Source organism: Gymnoscopelus microlampas, assembly GCF_963454915.1.
Source record: "Gymnoscopelus microlampas genome assembly, chromosome: 13".
NCBI lineage: Eukaryota > Metazoa > Chordata > Actinopteri > Myctophiformes > Myctophidae > Gymnoscopelus > Gymnoscopelus microlampas.
Window position 1 is genome coordinate 40,186,353 of NC_139950.1, and position 22,562 is coordinate 40,208,914.

Consider the following 22,562-nt stretch of genomic DNA (forward strand, 5'->3'; position numbering starts at 1 on the left):
TGACTTACAGTAATGTCTTAGTTCTACTGGATCTCTTCTCCACTAGTCCCTTCCTGATATTTTAGTCTAGTTTTTTATTTGTTTACGAAATTGTTAACATATTTAGTTTTAATCATCGTAGTGTAGTTTTTATTTCGTTTTTATTTCGTTTTCGTCAGTGAAAAAAGGTGTAGTCGACAAACATTTTTCGTCATCGTTTTAGTCGACGAAATCAACACTGGCAACAAGAGAGATAGAATTTAAGGGTCACTCGCGACGTACATTTTATTGATGTGTTTCCTCCTGCCGGAAATGTTTCTGCCGTCCATCTTGCCTTGTTTCTCCAGTTTCAGTGCCAAGTGGTTGATTTCCTCGTGCAGGTTTCTGTGGAGCTGCTCGTCCTGCAGACAGACAATTGGCAACACAATCCTTATATGACTTGAACAGCTTTTACAGTGTTACAACCTGGGAGGAAAACCATGTTTCGAAGATAGACAGATGACTAGTGGGAAACTTCGGCAAAAAAAATGTCCAGCAATACTTAGGGGGGGAAAGGGAGTCTTTTCTGGGGGGCTGTTATAGGGATTAAATGTCTTGCTCAGGGACACTTCCCAGACCATGCCATGGTCTCTATGCCAGTGGTTCTCAAACTTTTCCATGTCAAGGACCCCCAAATTGGCACATATTAGCCCACGGACCCCCATTTGAAAAGATATATCAGCCAGGCACCCCGATAAGAGATTTTTTTTACGGCTATGGCAGTGATTCTCAACCATTCTAATTTCAAGGACCCCCACTGGTATGCATTAGGCCACGGACCACCCATTTCATACCATTTTGATCTCTGGGACCCCCAATCTGCACTCTCTGTAGTATCATCGGTGTTAATTTAACTCTGAGAGGGTACAAATGGAACATTTGTACACTCTCAGAGTTACAGACACATATGGGTCAATTTGGTTCCTAACTATCAATTTGGCTGGGGACCCCCTGGAACCCCCTCAAGGACCCCTGGGGGTCCCCGGACCCCACTTTGAGAACCACTGCTCTATGCTATGGCCACCGCCCCCCTCTCTGAAGTATTGACATTGTTTTTCTACCCAAGGAGGCTTTATTTGCCTGCCTTTGATCCTTTGCAACGCTCACCTGCTTCAAATCTAAGATTCTCCTGGTCAGCTGCAGTTTGTCAACATTCTCTCCCAGGACGTTTACCAGGGACTGCTCCTGTTCCTGCTGGCACATATAAAAGTCAGCATTTAACAGCCCTGATTGGATTTGAAACCGAAACCACTACTTCTTTTCAGATGTACTGGACGTTTTACTAGAAACCACAGGAAATGAGACGGCAAGGTCTTCCAGCATGAGGTGTGAAACTCTGGACTGCAAACCAACCAACACACAGGAGGAAGAGGAGGATAAAGCCTGATTTATACTTGATTTATGCACAAGCCCACGATGTGTTGCAGCAGAACGTGTTGAGAGCTTGAAGATCTGCTATTTTATGCAACACCGGCGCATAACTAAGTGTAAATCACACTTAAAAGGAGCTACTACAAATCGAAAAACTATACTCCCTAAGGGTGCTTGGCTTTAAGCCGCAACTATGGAAGAATGCTTAGCAAAATCCATTATATTCAATTGCCAGAAAACTTCAGAACACAAAGAAACAAGAGCAGGGGATGTGCGGAGAAAGACACATATTGAGCATAAATCCTCTAACAGATAGTGTTATAGTGTTGAGTGGCAGCTGGTTTACAGCAGCGGTTATATGAGAATATGCAGCATGTCTCTGTTTTAACAGAGCGTTAAACACAATGGTGACCGATGGTCAGCATCAGAGTATAGATAGGAACTGGAAGGGAGAGGAGCAAACAGGAAAGGTGAGCACAGGAAGATGGAAAGAGAGAGAGAGAGAGAGAGAGAGAGAGAGAGAGAGAGAGAGAGAGAGAGAGAGTTGCTTTTGCAGTTATACCTTGTCCTTAATCCAAGCCTCCAGCTTGTCCACTTTTTTGTTGAACTCCTGTAGGCTTTTGGCTCCACCCAGTGCCCTGGACTGATTGGCTGCAGTCTGTTTCAGGCTCTGCCATTGGTCCCTCAGCTGGCCAAGCTGCTTCTTCACGAGGTCAGAGGTGGGGTTCAGTTTGCAGATCAACTGCTCGCCCGTCTTTTATGTGGACACAGACAAACATAAAGATAATCGTCGAGTAACCATCGGCAAGTATACAGCAAAGTCAACATCTGCAGAGTAGCTAGCTACGTAACGTCACTTTAGAAGCCAACAGACTGTCAGAGAGCCACTACTCATGTGCCAGCTGCTTGGATATATACTGGGACTTTGCCATCATATTCACATGTTCTTGGATGAAAACCCCGCACGCATGCGCACGCACGCGCACGCACACACACACACACACACGCACACGCGCACACGCACACGCACACGCACACACACCAAACCCCTTGAGGGCCCGGTGTGTCAGGGAAGGTTAATTATCAGCAAAATACAATTTCCAAACATTCACTCCTGAGGGAGAAGGAAGTCTAAACTGACTTGACAGTGCTGTCTGGAGCACTGAAAGCCTTGGTTAAGTGTCAGCTTTTCTATATGGGTGAGAGAGGAAATCAAATGGCTGTAGGCCCATTATGCTGTATATAAGCCAGTGGTTCTCAAACTTTTTCATGTCAAGGACCCCCAAATTGACACTTATTAGAGTGCGGACCCCCATTTGAAAAGATATGCCAGGGACCACCATAAGAGAAGATTTTTTACGGCTCTAGCCAACCATTTTAATTTCAAGGACCCCCAGTTTGACATGCATTAGGCTACGGACCCCCATTTAATGGCATTTCTATCTCTCTGGGGACCCTAATTTATATTGTAAAATCTATGTTAATGTAACATTTGTACACTCTCAGAGTTACAGACCCATAAGGGTCCATTTGGTTCTTAACTATCCATCATTTAGCTGGGGACCCCCTGGAACTCCCTCAAGGACTCCTGGGGGTCCCCGGACCCCACTTTGAGAACCAATGGTATAGGCTTTGGGAACAAGGAAGAATATGAAGTCCAGCCTATGCTTTGTTTGTGTCTGTCGCTCTTTGTCTGTCGCTCACAGAAACCAACTGACTGAATCGGGTTATATTCCTAGTGTGACGAAGCATATACTAGGCTTCACTCACCAGTTTTTCAGAACTCAAGGAAAAGGATTAATGGTGAAATACAGCTATATTTTGTCACGTTGGCAAAGTATAAATGAGCATTAGCATTCTGGGCGTAGGTCACTGTGACACATGGCTGCTCTGCATAACTTCCTAAGTGTCGTTGAGAGATCATTCGAGTGTGCCGTTGTGCATTGTTACCTGATTGAGTTGAATCAGGGTGTTCTCAAAGTCTTTGAGGTCTCTCTGAAGTGTCTGCCAGACCTCCTCCCAGTCCTGAAGAGGACAGCGCTGGACATTACAGCCGTCCTTTAGTTCATGCATCTTCCCTTTGATCCAGGCCTCCGCCTATACGCCACAACAATAGCAGATACACATATAGACTGAACATGAAACATGTTAACAAGCCAAAATCAGAAAAAACAAACTTTAACCCGATATATACATTAGCTATTTGCAAATGGCCTATCTGAAAGCTCACAACATTCAAAAGAATCTTGGAAAATATTACAATATTTGTGTCCCTGGCACAAAAGAAATTCAGATGGGGGTCTGTGGACAAATACATAATAATTTGGGGGTCCTTCAAATGGAAACGTTTGAGAACCATACTGTAGAATTCTATAGACATAACTACCTAAACACAGACTTCATCTCGCTAACATCTCTCCTTGATACGTCAGTATCCTAAGTGTGGACTAAAAAAGTGGTGATGCCTTTACTTAAGTCGTTTTGATTATGTATCATCAGTGCATTTAAATATAATATATCTCAAATCTAGATGAAGATGAGTCAAGGTGCCTCTAATATGGCCAAGACATTACATCACAATATTTCTCATGTTTTTGCATTTGTTTTTCCTTTTTTCACTAAATTGCACTTAATGAGAAGTACAATCAAAGCAACCAGGTGAGTTCAACGGGTTTCTGCACCATTAGGACTGTTTTTACAGTGCTTTTTGGAGCTCCATGGAACAGTTATGTGTAGATTCAAATATTTGTATTAAAAATGTAATATCCGGGCAATGGTACAATAAACCTACTCTCATTTACTTTGCTTTGTGCATACTAAAATATACAGGAAAATACATTCCAGCACAATAACGTCTTACAGTATTTCTGACTGTGTTTACCGTTCAGAGCATTTATGGTGGAGTCATAGCTCTAAGTGTTGTCTGCTGGATGACAGAAATTATATGTTCAAACTGATTTATACTTTGTTTTGCGTACGCCAGAAATAGCAGATGTAGATCTGCTATTATCGGTGCACGATGCTGTCATACGTTGCCCAAAATAGCAGATCTACAAGCTTGCGCTGGTAGATCGGCTATTGTTGGCAAAGAGATTTGGTGTAGACGGGGAAAAAAGCAGTCCAAGTACAGAGACAAGTCAGACGACTCAGGTTCGGTTTAAGTCTAGAAGGGTTTTAAGTGGTTCAGCATCACGTTACACTCAATGAGGTGGCGGGCAAAGTGTTGGAGACATGTTATTTCTGCTGACCAGGAGAGGCCAAAACCAGGACATGTCTAGTTTTCACTGACTTAAAGTTACACAGTACTTCAGAAAACATCAAGAACCAGCCCTTTGTTCTCAATGTCATGTTATGCAGAGCAGTAAGTTTCTCTTGGCAAACTGCATGGGGCCCGTTGCATAAGTCCTTGTCTTTCTGAGCAGGCCTTTTCTGGCAACATTTGGAGTGAGAACTGTAGCTGGCTGCACCAGGTGGCCAAGCTCAAGAAACTGAAAGCAAGTACAAGTTTATTCACTATAACAGACAAGGTACACAGTAAAAATCCTCGGGGTTTTAGGCTAATTTAACTCTGAGCGGGTACACGTGTGACCAAATGGACCCGCGCCGGTAAGGTCCATTTGGTTACATTTGTACATGCTCAGATTTACAAATGGGGGGAAAGATTATGTTGAGGATTTTACTGTGTTTGGATGTGTAACTCTTCCAAATTCACCATAATGAAAAGTGTCGATAAATCAATTTAGCAGCACCTTTTCTGATGGGTTCTGAGGTCCATGAGTTGAATGACTCAGAGCAGAAGCCTGAAACCTGAGACTAAAGGATCCATTTTACACTCTCAGCGTTAAATTAGGCTGTACACGTTCAGCATTCTTCACTGCAGAGACAGTGACACATAATTATTTCTTATTGTGAAATTGCACAAAAGTAAATATTTGTCCAACAATGTGTGATTCACTGCATAGAATGTCAGGCCCCCCGTCTGTTGAGACAGTGAGACATTACAACTGCACATCGCCTGGCAACGGCTATAGCTCTATTTGCATGAAATTAAAATGTGACGTCACTCCGCGGAGGGGTAACTCATTAAGTTTACGAGGCCCCAGGGACAGCAGAGGTATTTTTGCACTGAACAGACCAACAGAGGGAAAACAGCTTGACTGAACAGGCCTGCCCCCTATCTCCTCTCACACGGGCTCCCATGGCATATTATGACCTCATACAGGAAGTCTACGATGTCGTTGTTTCTTCCTGTTCTCTCCACAACAATGGACTGTTTATAATATACAGAAATGTACAGTTTGATCTCAGCACATGCACACAAATTATAAAGGAGGAAAGCCAAGACACGTGCGGACGGTGCGGTAGAGGCCACGTTTTACCAGCACCTTTAATTGTAAGACAAAATATCAGGGCAATATCCTACAGAACTTTAACTTCAAACAGCAGATTTTAACACTTTAAGCACAATCACGATGTGAAGTGAACAAGATCTCTGTTTAGATGATATTGTATCTTTTCATTTTTAAGAGTTAAAAAATAAATATGAGCTTTTCAAAAGAAAATCCTCAATAAAATCCTGGAGAAGATTATTCAACAAAAGGAAATATACACATAGTGTAGTGTAGGCTATCCTTTTAGGTCATGTTTACCAACAGTTTTAATTTGCACACCATGTGCAATAACTTCTTGGCACTAAAATGGCTCCAGTAGTCATAGTTTCTCTAGTTTCTAGTGTTTCTTTCTATAATGGAAATGAGATGGTGAAAACTGAGATGTTTTGCAGGGCAGCCAAGGAGACAGGCAGGCTCTTGAACGCGTTGTGTTTCTCCATGTGGTGACCTGCTTTGCTCTCCTTTATTTAAAACATTGTGTGTGTGTGTGTGTGTGTGTGTGTGTGTGTGTGTGTGTGTGTGTGTGTGTGTGTGTGTGTGTGTGTGTGTGTGTGTGTCTGTGTGTGTGTGTGTGTGTGTGTGTGTGTGTGTGTGTGTGTGTGTGTGTGTGCGTGTGCGTGTGTGTAATAACACATTTTCATCAGTGCTATCAGCCGACCAAATCACAGTAAATCAAGTAGGTCCCTAGCTAACAGGGCCCGGGCAATTTAAAGCACAATCATTCAAAATAAACACGATCCATGGCCTATTTTTTTTTGCATGCATGGTTCGTCATGAGAGCAAATGGCTTCTCAGCTTGTTAACATTATTTATGTTTCATATTGCCATTTTCAACACACACATACATCATATTTCTTTCTTTCTTTGGATAGGACCAAAATTAATTTCCAATTATTGGAAGTAAATGGACTATTACTTGCATGGTTCACTTGAGAGAGGCCTAATAACAAAGTCAAACTGCTGGACGAAATGTCCCTGAGCCAAAATTCACTGAAATATGTCCTTGTATGCCGGGGCGGACATAGTGATGAGATAACACAGCCAGTTGTGGTGCTCGCGGGCTGGTCTCTCCAGGCCATAGGCGTGAAGAGATGGAGCCAAACAATGACCTCATCCCTAAATAATTGCTTCACTTGTGGCTGTTCCCTCGCTTTCACTTCCTTTTCCCCAGACCAACTCGTACAGTTCACAGAACAAAATAAGAACAGCTACATATTTTTGCTCTCCTCTGGGTCACAGCACAAGAAAGACCAATTCAGATTTTTTTCTCACTCTCTTTACTTGTTGACCAGCTTTCTTGTTGTTGCTAAACACAGGCTATTCAATGAATCAATTCTATTTAAGTTTAATTTAAACATATATGCATCTTTGCCTGCAAACTCCATTACATTATGGAGTAGTTAAGCCTATTTTTAGTAAAGTATGATGATGACTGCCCTCGTCAAGTATTTAGTTTAGGAGACAATTATATAGTGCCAGAAAAAGTAGAAAAAAGAGAAAGGCAATAGCATTCCTTGGGTTTGAACTCCATAGACACTAATGGTTTGAGCTTGACTCACTATAACTTAATCAGCTGCGGTTAGACATGACGTTTCTCATGGTATAAGTTAACCAGCTGCAGTTAAGGCCTCTGCAGACAGGGTGCGATTTTTCGCACGGAAAAAACGGACAATATCATTTTTTTAAAATAACACAAAAGAACACATCAATCTATGACCTCACGCACACCGGCTCCGAATTTGCCGTGCGGCAAGTGGCTGCGGCGATGTGTCTTTTCGCATGCGGTGAAAAATGATTGACCCTGTCTGCAAAGGCCTTCAGACCTGATGTTTCTCATGGTGTACCTGAAGGATTTCCTTGTTGAAGAGGGAGTTTCTCTGTGCAAAGCAGTCACTCTGTAACGAAACAGCTGTAGGCCCTTCCTTTTGCGTGAATGCCTGACAGCCTTTCCGTTGGAGTTCTTTCTTGGGTGATTGAGGCCTGGGCACGGACGTCTGCATGAACACAAACCATTGCTCAGTGTCAGAAATGCAATTTCATTTTAACACATGAATTGTTATTTTTATTGGGAAAAACACAACACCTTAATTGATTTTATTTGCTCCTTTGAATGGCACGTGGCAATGATTAATGACATAAGCATGATTTCTACTTAGTTGTGTGCTGGTGTCATGCACCGGAAATAACCGATCTACAAAGTCACAACGCATCGTGATGCGAGCGCGTTACGAGCTTGGTGGTTCGGCTGCTTTCGAGCAGCCAAGAAAAATTCAGGCATTAGAGACGAGGCACAGATCTCCAGGCAAAATCACCTCATGGGGAGGGAATGTTAAAGTGTCCATTTAAAACAGTTATTTCCTTTCCTTTTTATGCAATCAGGAGACATTGCGAACATGTGTCAGACGGGGCCCCAGGGTCCCTCTAAACAAAAACCTACTGTCAGCACCATGAGAGGTGAAATGAACAGGACTGGCACAACTTCCTTTATGGACAAGCAAACGCTAATGCTCTCCGGTCAGGAAACATCTGGGTAAAGGCAGGAAGGAGCAGCGGACATATCCTTAGGTGTCTGCTGTACTTCTGTGACAGCCTTAAGCCCGATTCATACTTTGTCACACAGCGGTTTTGCACACCGAAAACAGACTACCTACAAGCTCAAAACGCACCACCCACACAACGCGCTGGTGAGCTTGTAGCTCGGCTATTTTTGGCGGTGCGATGGAGCATAAATAATAACTCTATGTTATACATTATTATGTGCTATACATTAAGTTTAGATCAACTTCAGCCCTTCACAGGTGAGCGGGTAAAAGCACATCCAATGCCAAACGCAGATTATTACTATATGCAGTGTGCATGAAATAATGAATGACAATAGGAAATAAACAATAGCCCAGTGTTTACAAGGTGAGGGTTACTGTAGTGTAGATACAATATTCTCTTTATGGGAAAGAATGGGAGCATTGTTGTGCCAATGCGTTATTATGCCCCCGTCGCTAAGAACCTCTCCATGCCCTCTCTTTTGTGAACATCTTTCCTTACTTCATGTTTTCCAGTGAACTGGAGTGAGACCTGTGTTTCTGTGTAGCCGAACACTCACTCCAGAGGTTGATGATTCTACATTAAACAAGGAACGGGAGACAGTTTACAATGAATGGGCTAAAATAGTTTGAAGCTTCTTTTTTTTATACGTTAGCCGCCATAAAGAAGCTCTGTACTGTAGTCAAACCACATGCCGCAAGAAGACTAAAGGCCACGTCCTCTTGAAACCATGTATTCAATCATAATTTGGCCCTGTAATGTTATAAACAATGTGACCACTTGTGTTCTCTGTGTAACTCTGTCTCTCAAAACCTACGTTTTGGCGACCATTCCCACTATGACCTCACTTCCTACATTCTGAGGATTCATCAAATACACAGCTGGCTATGAATGCTCCCCATTACTGATTCACAACAGATTATTTTCCTGCAGTTTGAATAATAATGGCGAGAAAGATTAATCATTGCGCAACCTTTGTGTAATATGGACCAATTAAGACCTGGAACGCATCTGTGTCACTTTTTCATTTGAGCTAAAAAGCATTATTTTACACTTTTGCTATTCACCGCGCTATGAGCTTGTAGATCTGCTATTTTTGACAAATCGTGAAAATCTTTGAATATATATTGTTTAAAGCGAACATTTTTAACTCTATTCTTTGCTTCTGGGGGGTCCCTGGAACAAAACATTTTGAGATGGGGATCGGCGGCCAAATACATATCATTTTGGGGGTCCTTGACATGAAAAGGTTGGAGCATCACTGATATAGAAACATACGTTTTTTCAGAATACTGTTGGGATTTAGGAGACATGTAGAATCGGCTTCAGGTCTTAATGGGCTAATGCATCATTGTGTCTGTCATCATCATCATCATCATCACCAACATGATTCATGCCACCATGCATGCCACGGCTTAACTTAAAATGAGCTATCCCCGCTATTATAACGGGGTGTATGTGATTTTTAAATAGTGTTAAATAGCTCTATATTCGATAGCTATAGATGTTTAGTTCAGTAACAGAGGATACAGGGTATAAACAAATGAAACTGGAAGTGATGGGGAAAAAGAGCAGTGGACAAAAGACCTGTAACACTATAAAACCGAAGCTGAAAAAATGATCTTTGTGGGGTTCTCTCTGCTCTCTCCTGATTTGATATACTAAAAAGAGATGAGGAGACCCCTGTTACTGAACAAACACTCATAACATTGATGGAACACTATAAAAATGAAGCTGATACTCTTTCCTGATTGGCTGAAATCTTGCAACCCACCTTAAATTTTATTTTCTGATTATTAAGGAGCTGGAGAGACTCACTCCTGTTACTGAACAAACACTATATAACCATTGCTATCAGAATATAGTGCTTTAACCTTTTAACACATTTTTTTAACCTCCAAAAAATAACATACCCTACCTTTAAAGCAGCTCTATATTCTGATAGGCTAAGCATTGCTATATATGGTTTAGACCTTTTTAACTCTATGGTATAGACTCTATAGCAATTCAGTAACAGCTGGTCTCCCCATCTCTCCAGTTCTTTTATAAACAGAAAATAAATGTTCAGGTGTGTCACCAATTTCATGCAATCAGCTTCAATTAGGCTTCAGTGTTCCTTCGAAAATGTTTGAAATATATCTCTCTCTCTCTCTCTCTGAACATATGGGATAAAGTGTAGGCCCTGGCCTTCAAAGCTGATATAGGCTATGTAAATGCACGTGTAAAAAAATGAAATCCTACCTGTTGAGTGGACTTCTCTTTGTGCAACTGAACCATGGTTTGTCGTTGGACGGGCTGATGCTCAGCCGTGCTGTCTGTTGTGAGTAAAACCTAAAATGTGAATAATATGCTAATGAGCCTATAGGAATTCAGATTAATTCACAACACCTGAAAACGACTGAAACACTATATCCAGCGAAACGACGTCGTTACACGAGGTTTCCGAGTTATTAAACTGCTTTGCGGTGAGCATGAAGTGAACATCTTAAGAGGGCTTAGGGGAAGATCGAAATGGCACCACAAAACTACAAAGCCAAACTACATTAACAAATTAAGATCTTTATTAAGTCTCAAAGGGACGATTGGATGGCTGGGTGGTCTTGGCGTATATGGGCACGAATTCACAACGATTTTCGACCAATTTCAATTACTCCTTCAAGACAAGGATGTGGGTAGGTTTTGGAGTTGATCCGTGTGATATAAAACCTTCTCTAATAGCGAGAGAAAAAGAGGAGGAAGGAATGATTGCCCATTAGCACTATATTGTCTGGCTACACAGGCATATAATTTAATAGCAAGAAACCCCCACAGGTAGCTATTTAAAAAAATCTGCTTGTCGATGATCAGCTTTCTATGCTTAAAGGTAGGGTAAGTGATATTTTCACTTACCCTATTTTTGTTGTTGTTGTTAAAAAGGTTAAAGTACTATATTCTGATAGTAATCATTGCTACAAAGAGAATAAAGTACATTTTCAGATAGGTGACAAAATTTAAGACAATCAGGAGAGAGCACTGAAAATGCATTTTCTGTTTAATAAAGAGCTGGAGAGACATGGGAGACTCCTTTTACTGAACAAGCACTCTATAGCAACGAGTACTATCAGAATATAGAGCTATTTAACGCTTATTTTAGCAAAAGTAAATCACTTGCCCAACTAATATCCTATAGCCTATGTATATACAATAAGAAAACTGTAAATGCATGAACCCCAACCCCAACTGAACACACTTATGCACTTGGCTTTTTCAGACTCAGTAAAGTTGGTTTATGCAGCCCACATGTGATTTACACTGATTTGAAAAGTCATACAAAAACGCTTTAGACAGAAATTGTAGCTTTTAACAGCAGGAAATCTTTTTACATCTTTACATTAAGTGTAGTAAGTAAACCTAAATTATAACAATAGTTGTTTGCTGAAAAGAGGCATCCATTGGTAAAGCTTCTTTATAGCCTCTCAACACGTGCTTTATCATTACTACATTAAGAACCCCTCCAGTATGAATGGTAATTGAATGGATAGGTGAAATAAAAGTCATGTATCTACCTTGAAATGAGAGCTGGGTTTATTCTCACAGCTCACCCCCACGATCCTGGGCAGAGGAGGGTTCGAGGTGCTTGTGGTGCTGTTGTTGTTGTTGTTGTTGATGTTCTCAGACGGGGACACAGCTGCGACGACGGGGACCACCTGAGCCGGTGGTCCGCCGCCGCCGCCGGCCACCTTACTCGCCGCACTCCTCTCGCCAGTGTTCCCCGAGATGGTGATCTTCTTGATGGACCTGGAGACGGCCGAGGGGGAGACGACAACGTTCTGGTTCAGGTGGTCCTCGGCGGCCATATCGTCCTCCTCCTGGTGGTGGTGGTCCGCGGGCGCGGTGGGGGGCCGCACACGCTTGACACGGGGGGGAGCGATGAGCCGCTGGGGGCCGCGGGGGGCACACACCTGGGAGCGGCTGAGGTAGAGGGATACAGTGTTGTTCAGGTTGTGCTGCTGCAGCGTGTTGCAGTTGTCCAGGCTCTGGCTCTGTTGTAGGTAGTTCTGATGGGGGAAGTCTGGGCATTTGGACACTGGAGGGAGCGGGACCGACAGCCTCGTCCCAATGGTGAAGGGCTGGACCTTCCTCGCAATACTTTCTGTTTCTGACATAGCCAGTGTGATAAGAACGCCAAAAGCACTGCATTCCACATAAAGTCTGTCACATCTCCCTGGGTTGTCTCCCTCCCCTCTGCTCACCCATCTGTTCTCTATGTCTCTTTCTCTCTCTCTCTCTCTCTCTCTTGCTCTCTCTCTCTCTCTTGCTCTCTCTCTCTCTCTCTCTCTCTCTCTCTCTCTCTCTCTCTCTCTCTCTCTCTCTCTCTCTCTCTCTCTCTCTCTCTCTCTCTCTCTCTCTCTCTCTCTCTCTCTCTCTCTCTCTCTCTCTCTCTCTCTCTCTCTCTCTCTCTCTCTCTCTCTCTCTCTCTCTCTCTCTCTCTCTCTCCGGCGCACGAGCTTAGGGTGAAAAGAAAAGAAAAAAAGGAAAAAAAGCAAGTGGAGCGAGAGCGCTCAGTTCTCCACCTTCTTGGGCATGTGGAGAATGCACAGCACGCAACCCAGGATGGCTTCCTTGGACTCCTGGGATCGAATCCGGTCCCAGACGTAGCGCAGTGCCGTGCCAAGGTGGGCAAAGACCGCGGACAGGATCCTCCTGATGTACTTTGCCACAGAGCCCGCTGCGCTGCTACCGAGGAGCCTGACAACCAGGGACCGGAGAAAGATGAGAACTGGCATGCTGCCTGACGATTGCTATGCAAAAAAAAAAGAAAAAGAAAAAAGAAAGTCAAGGGAAAAAAAGAGAAAAGGTCCAGAAGAAAAAATGAAAACGGCGCCGAGGAGGAGGAGGGGAAAAGGGGAGGCTTGGTTGAAGAGAGAGAATGAAGTCACCACCTTTCACTCTCCTCTTCTCTCTCTCTCTCTCTCTCTCTCTCTGTCTCCTGTCTGTGTGAGAGCATGTGAGGGATGGACAGAGCGTAGCAGAGAGGGGGGGAGGAGGGATGTAGGGGGGGATGCTGTCAAAACTTCCTCTCTGAACCTGAACAGAAAAGCTGCCCTGATAAGAGGCAAAGAGTAATGGAGTCAGAGAGAGAACTCTGTCAGACCTCTTCAATCAGAGCCTCTCCGGTATGAGGTAATGCTCTCAATTTACGCGCGCACACGCACACGCACACGCACACGCACACGCACACGCACACGCACACACACACGCACACGCCACTCCTCTACTTTACCTTTGCCTTACAATGCACAGGAATACGTACAGTAGATGCAACCTTGAGCTGTTTCGTTCTGTCAGTGAATCAAAACAGCGGAGAGAAAAAAAGAGCAAACTACGAGGAAAAAGGTAATATCCTTCAAAGTAAAAAACAAACAAAAGATCCAGTGTATTGTGATGGATTAATTCTCAGCTACCTTCAGCCTGAACTGGTTAAGTGTGAGTGTTAGCCTGTGTCTAGGAGCGACTGTGATGATGCCCTCAGCTGCGTTCGTCCTCTATCCCCGACTGTGAGCAACTGTTGTGGCGTAGGCGGCTGTGTGTGCAACAGTGTAGCCCTTTAACCTGGCCACTTAAAACTCTAAAGGGACTGTTGCATGGCATGGCAGACAAATGTGGGGTGGAGGAAAAATGATAGCCACACAGATGATGACCCCCTCACACACGCACGCACGCACGCACGCACGCACGCACGCACGCACGCACGCACGCACGCACGCACGCACGCACGCACGCACGCACGCACGCACGCACGCACAAACACACACACACACACACACACACACGTGCGCGCACAGGCCCTACAACACTCCTAGATGGTGGCAAACAACTCACGCCTGCCTGGGCATCAGTGGAGCACATGTTGGGCTGACTGATTGGAATGGCGAGAGGGGGTGGGGAGGATGCGTGTGTCGGGGGGGGTGTGGGTGGGGGGTGGAGGGGTTATCGAGGAGGGGAGACAGCGGAGAAAATATTTGCAGGGGAGGAAAAGGGAGAAGCTGCTACAGCTGGTCAAACCTTTCCCAAAAAAGGAACTTTCTCTCCTCACTCCTTTGCCCTCTGACTTTCCCCCTAATACTTGGTCCCGTGGCTCCCATGCAGCAGAACTGCTGAGTTGGTCGCCAAGCCCTTTCGCTCAAACCCGCCGCCAAAATGTGTTCTTACATGGCTTAGTCCATGCCACGTAGTGCTTTTCTTATTTTGAGGGTATAGCGCAGGTGCTAGTGTTGACAAAACATGGGAATGTATTTTACGCACGGGTTACATGCACATCAGAAAGAACAAGAAAACGAAGATTAGTGTTACAGTTTAGTTTTAATTCACACCATAACGTGTTACATATAGGCCTATCAGGTATTCGTTATTGCAATGTTCAAAGAGTAGCCTATACTGGTTGGGACAGTTTCATGTCTGGATGTCTTTCAGTACACCATATGGTAGGGGGGAGCCCTGGATTCGACATGGTTAACAGCGCTTTTAAAAGAGCTCTGGTTTCATGATGAAGTCACAAGTCAAGGAAGAGTTTTAACGTGTCTCAGCTTAAATTAGAGATAAATTCTGCACAGGCAGAATGGTGTTTAGAGGGGCAAGGAGGGAGCAATGGAGTGCGTTGTTTGGGAGAAAATAGAGCAATGAGGTGGTGTTTAAGGAAGGTGACATTTGTAATTCAACATTTTGTAGGGTGAGTGGTTTTAAAACTGTAGGACTGATGCCTGTTAGCCTGCATATTTTGGGACAGTGACATATGCTGAAAGCATGTGGGTTGTGTTGAGTAAACTCTTTGCAACTGCAAGACATGAAAGTGCATGAAACATACCAGTAGGCTAAGTGTTCGTTAACATGAAAGTATGGGTTTACTTAACATGGGGTTTGATAACAGAAGTATTATTTGCAAATGCAATCATGTAATTGACATGACTGTGAATTGTTCTTGGACAACCAGTCAGCAATGTGATGTTAGTAAGTAGTGCATGTCCTTAAAATGAATTGTCACCCAGGCACAGGCCAATACCTAAAACACAGCTGTGTGCACATTTATGTTTATATATTTTATAAACATACAGTCATACACATATACTGTATATTGAAATACAATTACCCCAAACTCTGAGTTTTTTTGACTGAGATGATCTTTGCACACATTGCTTTCCATAATTATAGCATGTAAACATTTATACACAGTTAAATGCTGAGTGTTAATATAACGTATCACCGTTTCAGGTCCATTTGTGGAGTTGAACACTCAGCATTTTGCTGGGTAGAAGAGCAACTGCTGTGTGTGCTTGCATGGACGCTGTCAGAGCAGATTTGAACCAGGTGTCCTACCTCGCCCATGCAAGGCAGATTATGCTACTGTAACACCTTCCTTATGTTGTTTACCCTTGAAGTCCTACCGCCACACACACACACCCACGCACACGCACACACACACACACACACACACACACACACACACACACACATAAACAATACAGAGAGAGAGAGAGAGAGACAGAGAGCACTCAATCACTTCTCATCCATAACAGCAAACTGGTCTGCCCACATCCTTTAGGAATGATGATTTAGTTCTTGGCCCTGGTATAAAAGCTCTTCATGCGTGCCATCCTCCTCCGAGGATGGTTGGTATAAGACGGGTTGTTTCTGGTCTGATGAATGATATCATTGCCTCCCAAGATGATAATATAAACCGGGTGGCTTTTTCTTTTTTCCCCCTCCGCCATAGTTCGGTGAGAGGGGTTGTTAGATGTCCTCCACTTTATTAGAGTCACTAGATACAATATGGAAGGCTTGTGCAGAGCATGATGTCATCAAGATCAACCCGCATGAAAGGAGAGTGATGGCTGTGGTGGAGGAGAGGATATGAATGGGGGGGTTAGAGGGGGTCTGTACTTTTCCACTTGGTTTATGTCACCGGAAAGGCATGATTGGCCCGTAGGTCAAGTTCCAACACAGATAACACTGATACCGTGCTGTGGATTTCATTGAAAAAAAAGCACAGCGGTTATACTTGATTGAAGTGAATGGAATAGAAAATAATGAAAGTGCGCGTCTGATAAGTAGCAGTGGAAGTAAGTATTTAAAGCAACATGAACAGACAACGTTGATTTGCTTCTGCTACTAGCTAAAAAAATTACAGATCTACAAACTCACAGCACGTCAGAACGCATCGTGATCTTGTATTGTAAGATCAGTTGTTTTGGTGGGGGACACCGTTGTAAAACTAAGTATAAATCAGGGATACATTGTGTAAACGGGGGGGAACAGACAGGGCCACTTGAAGCAGTATCTGCCAACGGCAAGTCCTATCATCACAACACAGACGGAACAAAGGATCATTTGCCTTGACAAGCATGTAGATGGTGTAGTGTAGTGTGTAGTCAGTGAAAGTTTTGCTAAATGAGGTCGAGAATGCTGAAAGGCACGGTGGCACGTTGCCAACGATATCGTGAAGTCATGAATGTGCGCCGAAGCGTATCTGTTGATCTAAATGGTTTTGAATTCCTATGTTCTTAGCTCAAGTGTCTACAGTACATCCATATGTTGACAATGACCTGGCTTTCTTTTAGAAGCATGCCGCTGGGGACTTTCTGCTATGTTTTTTGTACTTCACAGACACTGAGAAAATGCTCCCGGAGGACAATGCAAGAATGAAGCTGTAGAAATGATTTGTATTTCTGAACAGGCCAACAAGACAAACGCTGTTTCATGGCCGAGTCACTGAAACGCAGGAATTACAAGCACATTACCAAAGCCACACACACTGACAACATTTCCAACACAATATCCACATGTTTTAAGTGACATTTAGCCCACCCCGAAACTCTTCTGCCTTCCCTTTGACAAGTATAACCCAGACAAAATGTGAAAATAGCACAAAGTGACACCTTCTGAAGTTGTAGATTGTTGCCACATGACATTGTTGTATGACAAAGTATAATGTAAGTGGTTAATAATTACAGAAGTCAAGCCTATAATAAACATTGATACCATTTGCTAAATCTAAGAAACATCGGCTTTCCGAGTTATTGAACACTATTAACATTGATTTAATATTTCCCACAATTGTGACACAAAGAGTACTTGTGCTAAAGCTCGTCGGCTGATAGTTCTAATGAAGACAGCAGGGATAGGGTGCAAAATGTCACAAAGAGAAAAAGCACAAATTAGAAGATGTACAGAACCACGTGGATACCAGTGGTGGAAAAAGTACTCAGATATTTTAGTAAAGTAAAAGTAGCACATACCACAATATAAAAATACTCTGTTACGAGTAAAAGGCCTGTGTTAGAAATGATACTTGAGTAAAGGTACAAAAGTATTGGCATCAAAATATACTTAAAATACCAAAAGTAAAAGTACAAAAAAAGTACAAAAAAGCTCATCAACGCGTCGCGATGCGACGCGTTGTGAGCTTGTAGATCGGCTATTTTCAAATAGCCTAGGTATGAAATAGGGCTAAAGTGGTTAATGTATGTTTTATAATGTAATAATTTATGTCTGCAAAGTAACTAAAGTTTTTAAATAATTGTAGCGGAGTAAAAGTACAATATTTGCCTCTGAGATGTAGTGGAGTAGTAAAAGTACTGAAAATTGGAAATACTCCAGTGAAGCAAAAGTACCTACGAATTGTACAAAAACAGTACAGCACTTGAGTAAATGTACTTATCTACTCTACACCACTGACAATGTGTTTCACCTAAAAGGCTTCAGGTGTAAGGGAGGAATGGGACACTCCCTTAAGAGAGACTGAATGCTTCTCTGGTGATGTTTCTACACACCTGTGAGACGCCCGCTGCCAAGGACTCGTGTTTCACATAGCCTAAATAAACCATAACGCCTCTCCCTCTTATCGCAAACCGTCTAGGAAGTGTTTGGGGTGACCTCACACACATTTTAAAATATCATCGCAGTCAGTCAGCACTCCAAGAATTCCAAGCTTCTCACGCAGGAAAAAAAAGCAGACAGAGAATCAAAATGAAAGCAGTTAAGCATTTTGATAAATACAGCATGCTCTAGTTTTTCTATCTATTTAATAGATTTACATTTTCTCACATTTACCTAGGCTCTTCAGAATGGATGTCTTAAAGCTCATTAAAGTATAGTGGTATTGATGTTTTGAGGTTTTGTCCTCTTTCACCTGGTAATATGCAGTGGCGGAAAAAATACTAAAATGTTTTACTTAAGTAAAAGTATTAATACTGCAATATAGAAATACTCTGTCACAAATAAAGTCCGGAATTCAAAATTGACTTGAGTAAAAGTACAAAAGTATTGGCATCAAAATGTACTTCAAGTACCAAAAGCAAAAGTACCACACGTTTCATGTACTGTATAACATGTATAAAAATCCTTTGAAAATAGCAGATCTACAAGCTCACAACGCGTCGCAAAGCTTAAGTGGTTAATGTATGTTTTACAAAGTAACTAGTAGCTAGTTTTCAAGTAATTGTAGTGGAGTAAAAGGACAATATTTGCCTCTTAGATGTAGTGGAGTAGAAGTAAAAGTTCAGAAATTTGGAAATACTCCAGTTAAGTGAAAGTACCTCAAAAGTACTTGTCCTGTCAGCCTCAGAGCCAAGCTAGCAAGGGACATATTTCCAGTTAAAGTAGCTAACAGTATGATTAATCTACTCTTGGCCGATACTAAAGCAAGAATCAGAGCTTTGCATTTGGTTCGGCACAGACCACCTAAGTTTTCATTTCCTGCCTCTGTATTTGCCCAAAATATCAGAATAATTACTGTTCATTTAGGTAATACATTTGGGGGAATTCGATTTTGGAGTAGTCATGAACATTAATGATGAAACCTGGGTTGGCTTGTATTAATCGTGAGAAATGCAAAAGTTCTTGTTTCTCAAATGCTTTTCTAGTGTGTGGCGCTTTGATATATAGTTTTCTTTCGCTAATGGAAATAACTACTGGAATTTATCATGTTCTATCATCAAATTATTTCTAACGAACATGTATAATTTCTGATTTGTGTGTTATTTGCAATTCAACTAAACTGAACAAAAAATCTTAGATCTACTACATTTTGAATGAGAGCATTTATTGCCTTTACAACTGGAACTTTAGTACTTTAGAATTTGGCATTTGGTGTTGAGGAAAAACATGAGCAGACCAAGTTTAGAGCCCTGGGGGGCGCCGGTCCTGGTCAAAGTAGGGTTTAAGTGGTTAAGAGCTCTCCGCTAAGATATGGCCATAGCAGCTCTAAATGTATCAATTAAAAGCATAAGCCACGCAACTCTACTAATAGACTTTATAGTCTAGCTTTGTGTTTTGTTTTTCCAGCTTTTTCCTGCAATTGACAACAATAATTACCCAGAGGAAGGTTTAATCATCAGGAAGTAAAACAGTACAGTACACAACTCATAGCACACCCATAACAGGGGACTTCACTCAGTCTTCCATGGACTGCACTGGAAGAGAGCTGGTTGGCAGCTACTACTACCAGAATCAGGTAAATATTTTACTGACAAAAGAATGTACATAAAAAACTGGAAATAAGTACAGTATTCATCACATCGTTTTTTGTTATTAATTGCTTTAGGACTACAAAACGTTATACGCAAAATATAATCATAAGAAGGCCTTAAAACAGTGAGAATTTGGTCTCTGATGACTGCAAATGACCGCAAAATGACTGGAATGGATATGTTGATAATATACATTGTGTCGAGGCTTATATACCTTATAATTCTCTTGAAAGACCAAATAGCACATTTAAATTTTCGCTTTGAAAAATCAACTTTATAATTTAAAAAATAGAAGCCAGCCTCAGGTGGCAATCAGGCTGTGCGCTTGGATGAGGTCACTCCGTCGTGTGACATCATAGGTTCAAATGGCAACTGTGTTCCACCAGCAGAAAGCAATTTCCTCATATCAAAGGTTGAATGGTGGAAAAAAAAAAGCTGCAACTTCAGAAATATCAATCACCTTGAGAGGGAGGTTTGACCTTTGACCTGTGATGTCATTCCAGCGTCAGGTTGGGTGCCTTCAGTGCTTTATTTGGAAGCTCTGTTGATGACGGTGATGTGATTTATTAATCACACAGAAAGTAATCAAGTGCCACAGCTGGCCTGGGCTGAAAGTGCTAGCAGCCTTGTGTGCTTGACATGTGTTTGATCAACTGTTTAGAATCTAAACTTTAGATTATGGAGGAACTCGTTTTAAACACTTGTTCTGTAGTGTGAAAAAAACTGAAATTCCAAGTTGAAGGTTAAATTATTCATTTGCATTTTAACCACTAAACACCTGCTTGATGTGTTATTTCACATGCTTTATCGTTTCAGGAGAGTAATGGCAGGGTGGATGGGGGGGGCGTCAGAAACATGTTTCATTTGAGTGGAGTTACTTAAAGGCAAGTGGAAAAACACGGCAATGCCAAAGTACACCAGGAGCAATTTTTATAGCCTGCGGTACAAATTGGTTTAAATTGTTTTGTTTTGTTTTGTATTTGCTTTGTCTGGTTCAATTGTTTTCTTTTAAGTAATCCTACATGGCCATGTTATACTAATTGGAAGTCAAGGAGACACCAAATAAACATCCAACCTGTAAAACCTGAACAGATGTTCTTTCATCATCATCAACACAATGACGGGGCTCGTCTATGCTTTGACGTGAGGTTGTTTGGGAAGTTTTAAAGAAGGGGTCGCACGTGCCTGAAGATTCCTTCATTTTATTTAGCTTCGTTCATACGTCTCTTCTCAGTGAAATGGAATGGATGAGCTCAGAGCAGAGACACTCATTATTGAATTCAGCCATTGCTCTTCTCTAACAAAAGTGTAATATACAGGTTTTTCCTGTATAGAGTAGAGTAAATATTTGGTGACCCCCAAAGAGGTTTTAGTGGACCCAAATGAAAATCACCAGCACAAAATAATGATTAAAAATGAAATATTGATCTTTTCTGCATGGTTTGGTGTGTAATAAGAGCTGTTATTTGCAACAAATCAAGGATTGAAACAATCACATGTCCTTTTTGTGTTCTCCCCGTGTACCCTAGGGCATTGGTTCTCAAAGTGGGGTCCGGGGACCCCCAGGGGTCCTTGTGGGGGTACCAGGGGGTCCCCAGCAAAATGTGGTAACATAGCATCACAATAATTTTAACCTTTTATACTTTGGCTATTCAAAAATAGCAGATATACAAGCTCATAGCGCGGCACCGAGTGCCGCACTATGAGCTTGTAGATCTGCTATTTTTGAATTTTTGCAAACATTTGTGCAAATCTTTGAATATATATATATTTTTAAGCGAACATTTGTAACTCAAATCTTTGCTTCTGGGGGTCCCTGGAACAAAGTATTTGAGATGGGGGTCCGCGGTCAAATACATATCATTTTGGGGGTCCTTGACATGAGAAAGTTTGAGAACCACTGCCCTAGGGTAGGTACCCTCACAAAAAACTGGCAGTAATCCTGGTCTCTATACTGGAGGGGAAAGGAACTGGTTGGAATAACGTGTTCCTTCCACGTGCTACGTCCTACCGGGGAAACTCCCCCCTGTCGGGTGCTAAGAAAGCTTGTTGAAGGATTATTTAGACAATTGGCACTGGGTGAAAAAATGGGTTTGCAAAATCGTGGGATAGGAATTCAAGTTAAAAAAAAGAGATTCTTGGCACTCTCGCATGGCTTAAAGAAACACGTGCGCAGTTACACAAACACAGAATATATGATGGCAACATTTTACAAAAGATACATTCAAGGAGGACAACTTGCAAATGTTTAAAAAGAGAAAAAACTAGGGGAGAAGCACGTGTTTCTTGTTGTGGGATGATGCCCAATGCTCCGTTGTATGAGAGTGTTGCGTGCCGAAAATAGCACTAAATCCTACATACGAACTCAAGTTTGTGACAGGTGGGGAGTTTAAGACTTGCAGTCCATTTAACATCTGTCGCAAATATTTGGAGAGAGCTGCAGGTCAGGTGGGTCACCCACCCCTCGGGGCAAAAATAGAAAGCGATCCTCATAATTAATGTGGTTCAGATGAAAACCCTTTTCTTCTGAATGGCCAGTTGTCTCTCCTGCTGCACTGCCAAAGCTCGAATTAAGCCCGATTTATACTTTGTGGTCTAACAGTGTTGTGCAGCACAAATAGCCGATCTACGAGCTCACAGTGTGTCACAGACTTGTGATGCGTTGTAAGCTTATAGGTTTGGATATTTTCAGTCATGAAAATAGGATTCCAGCATAACTACACAGTATTATTAATAA

At 42.3% G+C, this 22,562-nt stretch overlaps 1 protein-coding gene across 7 annotated transcripts in view; it reads right to left on the reverse strand.

Moving 5' to 3' along the window:
* The window catches only part of mymx (myomixer), a 55,476-nt gene extending 42,855 nt beyond the window's left edge, over window positions 1-12,621 (reverse strand). For 5 of the 7 annotated variants that reach the window (XM_084076989.1, XM_084076993.1, XM_084076991.1 and 2 more), the window contains exons 1-7: window positions 11,867-12,621; window positions 10,563-10,652; window positions 7,625-7,774; window positions 3,340-3,486; window positions 1,952-2,143; window positions 1,126-1,212; window positions 262-380 (exon numbers count right to left, since the gene is read on the reverse strand). In XM_084076989.1, the coding sequence (XP_083933115.1) occupies window positions 262-380; window positions 1,126-1,212; window positions 1,952-2,143; window positions 3,340-3,486; window positions 7,625-7,774; window positions 10,563-10,652; window positions 11,867-12,466 (1,385 nt within the window). In that variant the 5' untranslated portion in view covers window positions 12,467-12,621. The remainder of the gene's footprint in view (window positions 1-261; window positions 381-1,125; window positions 1,213-1,951; window positions 2,144-3,339; window positions 3,487-7,624; window positions 7,775-10,562; window positions 10,653-11,866) is intronic. The other 2 variants (XM_084076988.1, XM_084076990.1) reach the window with 2 other exon arrangements.
* Between the last annotated feature and the right edge of the window lie 9,941 nt (window positions 12,622-22,562).